The 8,889-nt window shown below is 41.8% G+C and overlaps 1 protein-coding gene across 1 annotated transcript; it reads left to right on the top strand.

Moving 5' to 3' along the window:
- The first annotated feature begins 3,718 nt into the window (after nt 1-3,718).
- On the top strand, nt 3,719-8,472 carry LOC134637835 (dual specificity protein kinase CLK1-like). The gene is made up of 12 exons (XM_063488358.1): nt 3,719-3,755; nt 3,881-3,975; nt 4,553-4,676; nt 5,155-5,221; nt 5,378-5,491; nt 5,681-5,847; nt 6,202-6,296; nt 6,422-6,551; nt 6,648-6,730; nt 6,799-6,878; nt 8,173-8,248; nt 8,335-8,472. Exons 1-12 carry the CDS (start codon nt 3,719-3,721, stop codon nt 8,470-8,472), a joined length of 1,206 nt encoding a protein of 401 aa, XP_063344428.1.
- Nucleotides 8,473-8,889: the final 417 nt, after the last annotated feature.

Below are 8,889 nucleotides of genomic sequence, written 5' to 3'. Positions count from 1 at the left end.
GTTTCTTATTCTGCCTATCAGTAATTAGGAGTGGCATACTCTGTGCTCCTGGCAGTGGCTGGTGAGTGAGTGTTGGATATTCTTAAGTGAGTGACAACGGTCCTACATGTTGTCAGCGAGAGTGAGCCATCCTCACTGCTGATTTACAGTCGATCAGAGACAGCCGAGCCAGACGGGCACAGAGAGACAGATCTATGTCTCAGGGAGGAAGAGAACCCTGCAAAAGAACAACTAAAAGCCCTTCAAGAGCAAAACTCCTCAACGTCTCATACGCGAAACCAAAATGCAGTTATTTCATGACGCATTTCAAAAACACACTGCAGTAGTTTTGACTATATTAGAAGTTTCACTTATTCTGAGTGACTGAATAAGCTTGGGGCTTCTACTACTCTTACTTGACTAAGAAATGACATATTTTGACAAGCATGAAGAATTTGTCTTTCTGTTTATGTGTTAGTCTTTCTAGGCTAAGGCTTAAACAGCTGTTCACAATCTCCCATGAACCATTAAGATAAGATAAGATAAGATAAGATAAGATAAGATAAGATAACCTTTATTAGTCCCACACGTGGGAAATTTGTTTTGTCACAGCAGGAAGTGGACAGTACAAAAGTTATGAAGGACAATTAGAATAAAATAAAATTGCACCTTAGAACACATATACATCAACACTACATATGAGCGGGTAGAGGGAGGTTTGGAGTCTTCTCACACCCCCGGTCTCTGCGGCCTGCTGGAGCGGGGGGGCTAGGAGGAGGAGTTGGCCGTCCGACTGGGGTCTGGTGTGTGGGGCCTCCCTGCTGCTGCGGAGTCGGGGCAGTCTGCTTCTCCCCACTGCAGGGAAAAGGGTAACACCACCTGGGTCTGGGTGCAGTTTCCCCCTCCAGGGGCAAGGGTACCTAGACCCGGTTCTTAGAGTACGCTTGGGGAGTGTGATTGTGTGTACAGCGTCTCTTTATGTCTGTCTCCACGTTGGTTGAGTGTGGAGTAATTGCCTATGAGAGCATGAGGGTGGGAATGGATGTTTGTATTTGAGTGTGCCTGTATGTCTGTGTCTATATGTCAGGTTGGGTATCAGACGCCACCTCTCTGGGGACATCTCAGGCCCTCCAAGGTTTGGAGGCCTATCTCCCCCCACCACTTCCCCTGCCGGTGGCAGACGCCCTCAGACATCGATGCGTTGGTGGTTCTTTGTGTCCGGGCGTGGGCGTCCGGGTACACACCGGCTCACTCCTTGGTGGCTGCTTATCCGGGCCTGGAACCTGGGGCTCGCTCGGGCCACTTCGGGGGTGGGGTGCCCTCGGCCTCTCGGCCTGGGGCTCGGTCACTCAGGCACAGCTGGCTGCCGGCGGAGCTCACGGGCACGTCACTGCAACCCCCCCTGGCTTCTGCTCCGCGGCTGCTGAGTGATCCCTCATCTGGGGCTCTCCTCAGCTCTTTCTGGGACAGTGGCGCGGCTGCCCCTTTGTTGGTCTTCCTTGGTCTCTTGTGTTCTGGGGGCCTCTGGATGTCTGGAGTTTTGATCTCCTCCATACCTGCTTCATGCCCTGGAGGATGGGACTGTGGCCCCCCACACCCTCTAGCAGATCATTACATTAAGGAACCTTTTAAATACAAGCGCGCTCATGCTCACAGGTGTACACACAGGTGATCACACACACAAACTACACCCTTTTTGGCTCCTACCTCAAAGCACACTGTGCGCTGTCGATCTTACGTGCTGCACAATAATGTTTAATATTAAGTATTTAGTGTTATATTCCCATATATCATTGTGATGTTGTTTATTCTATTACTCTCGTTTTCTTCTGCTTGTTTTCTTTTTTCTTTCTCAACAGGTGATCCAGGTGATCGATATATGTATTTTTTGTCTGCTTATTTTGTTGGTTTTTGTTTTTTGCCCTTTATCCCCGTCCCTCTTCTCCGCTGTTTTTTTTTTTGTTTTTTTTGTTTTTGTTTTTTCCCCCCTCTTTCTTTCTCCCTTTTCTTTTCCCCTGTCCCGTATCTAGCAAGTAAAAAAAAAAAAAAAAAATAAAATAAAATAAACAATAAAAGGTAAATCAAATGGACCATTACGGCAAGGCTGGGATGGTCCATTTGGTAAAGTAAATCCGTTGGGCATCTTTCTTCGCCTTTAGACAATAATTCTGATGGCAAAAGAACCAAACGGGACAGGTTTAAAAAAAAAAAAAAAAGAATAAAATAAAATAAGAATAAATACAGTACACAACTGTACAGAATAGAATAAAAATAGAATACTATATACAGTAGAATAAAATAGAATAAAATATACAATAGGATAAAAATAGAATACAAATGCTATATACAACAGAGTGAAAAATACAACGGTGCCAGAAAGATTATTGCACATTTGTGTTATTGCACATTTGTGGATGTGTGTGTATGATCAGTTAAAGTCTTTGTTGTGGAGTCTGACAGCAGTGGGGAGGAAAAACCTGCGAAATCTCTCCGTCCCACACCGTGGGTGCCGCAGTCTCCCACTGAAGGAGCTGCTCAGTGCTGTCACAGTCTCATGCATGGGGTGGGAGATGTTGTCCAGCAGGGATGACAGCTTAGCCACCATTCTCCTGTCACTCACAACCTCCACTGGGTCCAGAGGGCATCCTAGAACAGAGCTGGCCCTTCGGATCAGCCTGTTCAGTCTCTTCCTGTCCCCAGCAGAGATGCTGCCACCCCAGCAGACCACACCATAAAAGATGGCTGAGGCCACCACAGAGTCATAGAAGGTCTTCAGGAGTGGGCCCTCCACTCCAAACGATTATGCTATCATGCTACCTACACATCCCTAACTTCACCTTCTGCACAGAACATCATAATATAGGCTTTTCTAAAAGGTCAGTGATAAAGAACCGAAACCCTTGAGACTGTGTGCTATACCTCATGTTCTTAAAGTTAAGAATATGAGGTATAGCACGGAGAGCAATTATATTATTCCAAGAAACAACAACAAAAAACACAGCAAGAGTTTCTCCACTTCACTCTTAAGAGTCAAATTTCTCATTCAGGTGCAGCAACAGTAAATTATAATGCTCCTGACTATTTTTAGAAGGACTTTATGTTTACCAGCACAGAAAAGCATGTTGTCTGTGTTATATTCTACTCATGGGATGCATTTTTAATGTTGTTCACTACTTTGGTGATATAAAGTTTAATCCAGTGTCATGAACAAAGTAGTCTATTCAAAGTACCAGAGATTTTTGTTTTTTTAATAAAAGCTACATCACTCAAGTTTCTACTGCTGCCATTAGCCATTTTGCATTCATAAAAGCAGTTCATAAAATTATGAATATAGATAAATAACATATATATTACATGAGTGCAAGATTACATTCCCACTGCCTCGTGGGAATTTGTACTGGCCTCATGTAAGAGTAAAAGATCCTAAGCTTAAAATGCTGCTAATGTGCCAGTAAAGAATTTATATATTTGTATCGATAATGTTTGTACCAGTTTGTTTGGCACCTGTCATTCCTAAATTCTAGTACGATAACGCTGCCTCACTCGTGTGTGTAAAGTTTAATGCTAAAGTGTGGCGATTCACTCCTTAGTCTGTGAAGCTAAATGTGAAATGTCCTTTTTGCTTTTTAAAGCTTTCACAAAGCCTTTTTTGAAAATAAAGTTCTCCTTCTTACCTTTGCAGACACTACCAGAGTGTGGAGAAGAGGCCTGAGTCAGGTAGAGTGTTGACAACAGTACAATGGGCAGAAAGGATGACAACTCCGAGTACTGGAGAGGTAACATTATTTCCTCTTAGGTTTTGGTTTTAATAATGTTTGTTACTGTGATCATCATACAGGTTAATTAATGTCTGTGTTTCCTGAAACTGTTTTGAAGTCTTTCTCGCTCTGTCCTTTGGTAGATGGCGATGACTCCAAACCTGATTTACAAATGGATACAAAGACTGGAAGTTTCAACCACTGCATCCACCACACCACCTCAGAAACTCATAACTTGGTAGGATAATCTTCTTTCTGCTGAGTCCCCCTAAGTTTGCCTGAGGCTTTTTTTCCTTATTGTTAAGTACATTAACATTAATTAATTAATTACATTATATACAGTGCATTACATTATATTATTTGTTGCTAATTCAGATGAAAAATAACAGGTGTGAATGAGTAACCCATCAAAACTAGGAGTATCATCTAATATGGCAACAGCAGGGTCTTGTGTAATATGATTACCCCAAATAATCCACTGACTCAGTCGATGAAATAGGATCTCTATATAAAATATATTTTTGTAGTTGAACTTTTGTCTTATTTTGGATGGGAACACATCCCAGAACATCGGCAATTAAATTGCTGTTTGAAAAACTTTAAGACATTTCTTATATAATCTAATGGCTTCTCAACACTTCTATGGTTTTATCTTAATATATAAAAAAGGACAGAACTGAGTCTTTTATGATTTCAAACTATCCCATTATTGGAATTAAATTCTATGAAAAAATTGACATTTTTCAAATTGACACTCTGTTGTTCTCTTTCGCTTTCTTATCCATATATCTGACTCAAACACAACCAACACTCAGGCTGATGACACCGCTGGCAGCACCAATGATGATGAAGTGGAGGAGGGTCAGAGGGGAAAGAGCTGTGAGGATGATGAAGAGGGCCACCTGGCCTATCACATCGGCCTCGTGATGAAAGAAAGATGTACTCATCACATTTTCCCCCCTTTCCCCTTATGCTTTTTTTTCCTCTAAAAGGGCAACTGACACCAGAATAGCAACTCTAGAAATAGTTTTCTGTTACTGTGATCACCTGACTACTTTCACTGGTACAGAGGAACTGGCTTATTATTTAATTCAATTCCTCTTTTGTACAATAAATGTACTCTCAGGCACTTACTCCAGGATGCTAAACCTTTCACTTTTTAATTTGCTGGAATGCATTACCGAAAATTAACCAAATGGTTTGTGATTAAACTTGAACTAAACCTCATGCCATAATTTGGAAGCATCACACAATCGTCTGGCTGTAGAAGAAGAATGAAAGGAAAGCGACTAGTTGACTTTTCAAATGTGTTTGTGACAAGTCAGAAGCTGCAGGAAGTGTGTTTTAGAGTGTTTTAAAAGTGCTCTGCTCTGGACTGCACTGGTGATCCAAATAAATATCTGTCTGTCCTTCCCAGATGAAGTTGTCTCTGCACTGGGAGAAGGAGCATTTGGAAAAGTAGTGAAGTGTATAGACAGAGAGAAGTAAGCACGCATGCTGAAAAATCCTTAGAATTAATGCGTATTTCTAGTGCTTCGAGATTAAATGGGTTTTTTTTTTTGTTTTCAACATTCAGAGGTCCATATCAGCTTTAAACCTCATATACACCTCTGCATGTTGTCTGTGTGTCTGTTCAACAGAGATGAGCATGTAGCTGTGAAGATAGTGAGGAACATTGAGTGTTTCTGTGAAGTAGCGAGGTCTGAGATCGCTGTGCTGGAGGAAATCAACCGCCTGGATGATGATAACAGATTGTAAGTGTAGCTTACATGAAATCCAGGGGGTTACATTTTTCCTTGACAGCATTCAGTTAAATCTTTTTTCTTCTTGTTTAACTGATGGGCTGCAGGAAAGAATAGCTGGGTTTTTGCTGTTTGCATTGATTTCTCATTCCAATCTCCAGCGATTGCGTTATTAAAATGATTTATCGTGTCTTCTGACAGCGCCTGCGTGAGGATGCTGGACTGGTTCGAGCATGAAGGCCACGTCTGCATCGTGTTCGAGCTGCTCGGCCTCAGTATCTTTGAGTTTCTCCGACAGAATGAGTTCCTGCCGTTCAGCGTGGAGCAGATTAGACGCATGGTCTTCCAGATCTTCAAAGCTGTGTGCTGTGAGTCGGGTGTTTACTTCTGTGAGACTGGGCGTTATAGGTAACTGTTCACGTTGGCGATCTTGGGACTGAAACATCTCTTAGTTTCTAAAGACTTTTTTATTGTTTGTGGGTTTTTTTTAGATCATTTTAGGAGAGAAATCAAAACTAATGTAGTGTAACAAAGCGTAACCCTGTTAGCTTGTCTGCTAACACTTTGATCAACAGTAGCTGAGGACAAACAGGCAAAATTACTGATTCATTAAAAAAATGTTTTTTTGCCTTCTACAGGGACAGTTGAACACTGTGTTGCTCAGTTTAAAAAATGGTTGATTTCATGCACAATTGTATTGTGTATTTTTGTGTGTTTTACAGTTCTGCACCGTAACAAACTGACCCACACAGACCTGAAGCCAGAGAACATCCTGTTTGTGCGCTCTGACTATGACCTGGAGTATAATGAGGACCTGGTAAGAGTGCAATATCACGTCATGGTTTTATTTTAAGGTTTGCTATGTGATGAAGGATGTTTACTAGAGAGTGTGTGTGTGTGTGTGTGTTCCTGTTTATGTGTATGCGTCCCTTTTTATGTCAGGAGTGTAAGCAGAAGAGGCTGAGGAGTCTTGATGTGAAGGTTGTGGACTTTGGCAATGCAACATTTGACCACGAACCCCATGAATCCCTGGTTTCAACGCGTTACTACCGAGCTCCAGAAGTCATACTTGGTACACAAACAACTCACACATGCACACACACTCTTACATGAACACTCAGAGAATTAAGCTCAGTTATCTACATTTTGTATGTGTGTCTGTTCTCAGGTCTGGGCTGGAACCAGTCATGTGACGTTTGGAGTCTGGGCTGTGTCATGATGGAGTTTTACCTAGGACATGCACTCTTCCCGGTACACACACACACAGACACACACACGCACATGCACACACAGTAGTATAACTGATGGTTTTGTTTCAGACCCATGACAGTAAAGAACATCTGGCCATGATGGAGAAAGTCCTCGGACCGATCCCCCCACATCTGCTCAAACAGACCAGGTAGCTACACACACACACACACACACACACACACACATGTCTGGTTTGCTATCCTCGTGGGGACATCCCATTGACATAATGCTTTCCCTAGCCCCTTACCCTAACCCTAACCATTAAAAATGAATGCCTAACCCTAACCCTTACCCTAAACCTAACCATAACCTAATTGTAACCCTGACAGTAAAACCGCATTTTGAGTGTGAAAATTGCTTTCAACCCCAAGGGGACCTGGATTTTGGTCCCCACGGTGCAGAAAGTCCCCACCACGATAGTAAAAGTCAGATTTTGGTCCCCACCAGGATAGTACGAACCCGTACACACACACACACACACACACACACACACACACACACACACACACACACACACACACACACACACACACACACGTGTGTGAATCAGTTGTTCTTGTATTTTGATGTCAAAGACAAATGAAATAAAGAAGCTGGAGGACTGTGGTTGTTGAAAAGTCATACTTACAACTTACAAGAGAAAAGACAGAACTATTAATAGGAGAGCGAATAGAGAAGAGCAACAAATGATAACTAAGGACATTTGAGAACATGGCATGAAACCATGACTAGACAAAAGGGCTCATAGAGCAGTCTAATTATGCATTGCCCCTACAAAGATCCTTCCCAAAGGGTTTTCTGCACCATTCTCAGGGTCTCATAGGTCATTCGTACCCATGGAGGCTGCATAAAAGCATCCCTAATTGAGTCCCAGTTAAGTGCAGGAGTGCCAGTTAAGGCACTCCTGCACTCAGCCTGCACTGCATACTGAAAGAGCACTTCATTACATACATCTGAACACTGAGGTGAATACTCTGAATGTAACTTTTCACCTGAATATAGCACAAAGTTCAGCTGAATTTCCCCATAGTCTGCAAATGAATGCATATTTACACCCACAGATGCAGATGATGAGAGAGACACTTTCAGTGAAATCCAAAAGAAATCATATTAAACATGGCAGAAATGCTGCATTACATTTGTGCAAACACCAATAAACAACACTTATATGCAGCATTTTTCTAAAGAACTGTCCAAGGAACTGTGCACAAAGAACAAAAAATATATAAAATAATACTTTGATTAAAAAAGATTGTGCATCTGCGGGTAAATGAAATATAGCAGTAAGGGTCTCCAAATGGTGATATAGAGCTTATCCATGATCTCTTTTGTGAATATGCTCTCCTCAGCTCCAGGTGTAATTTGAAGTAGTGTGTTGTGTGTGTTGACAGAGTGTTTTTGTCTGCAACTGAATATAAACACTGTGCATGTAATCTGTGTAGGAAGAAGCATTATGTGCACAGCGAGTGTCTGAACTGGGACGATGAATACATCATGAAACACTGTCGACCTCTCACGGTACCCAGCACTCACATCAACCAGTCAGCTTCAGCTGTGAGCTGGGACTGGTAGCTGTAGGAAATCTGATTATTTCTGTCTCTCAGCTGTACATGCAGATGCAGAACGAGGAGGAGAGGCAGTTGTTCGATCTGCTCAGCTGCATGTTGGAATATGATGTCTCCAGACGGATCACCCTGGAGGAGGCACTGTGGCACCCGTTCTTCAGCCCACTGAGGACGTAGTAGCAGCAGCAGTGCAGCTAGCTAATGCATGCCTACACACACACACACACACGCGCGCACATACACACACATGCACACATGTTTTCATATCTTAGTGAGGACCAGTGTTGGTCAAGTTACTTGAAAAATGTAATTAGTTACTAATTACTGATTACTTCTCCAAAAAAAGTAATCCTGTTAGTTTACTGATTACTAAATTCAAATGTAATGATTTACTTAGTTACTTTTTAAAACATCATACACAACCTGAATAGGTAATAAAGCAATAGACCTTTCAGCCCAATTCTATTTTTATGCACAATCCATCAGATAAAATTGAATCAAATGGAAAGCCTCTTTCTAAAAATTGTTTTATTAGTTTTAATCTTTTAACTTTATGCACATTGCATTAAGCAAAAATTTAATTATAAATTAAAT

The sequence above is a fragment of the Pelmatolapia mariae genome, linkage group LG10_11 (assembly GCF_036321145.2).
Source record: "Pelmatolapia mariae isolate MD_Pm_ZW linkage group LG10_11, Pm_UMD_F_2, whole genome shotgun sequence".
Classification (NCBI taxonomy): domain Eukaryota; kingdom Metazoa; phylum Chordata; class Actinopteri; order Cichliformes; family Cichlidae; genus Pelmatolapia; species Pelmatolapia mariae.
Note: the sequence above shows the minus strand (reverse complement) of the source record. Positions and strands in the feature narration are given on the sequence as shown.

Excerpts from the sequence above, each read along its gene's own strand:
- LOC134637835 (XM_063488358.1), top strand. The coding sequence starts at position 3,719 with ATGGGCAGAAAGGATGACAACTCCGAGTACTGGAGAG. Across the intron at positions 4,677-5,154 it reads CCTCGTGATGAAAGAAAGAT|ATGAAGTTGTCTCTGCACTG; the intron begins GTACTCATCACA and ends TGTCCTTCCCAG. Across the intron at positions 6,552-6,647 it reads AGCTCCAGAAGTCATACTTG|GTCTGGGCTGGAACCAGTCA; the intron begins GTACACAAACAA and ends GTCTGTTCTCAG.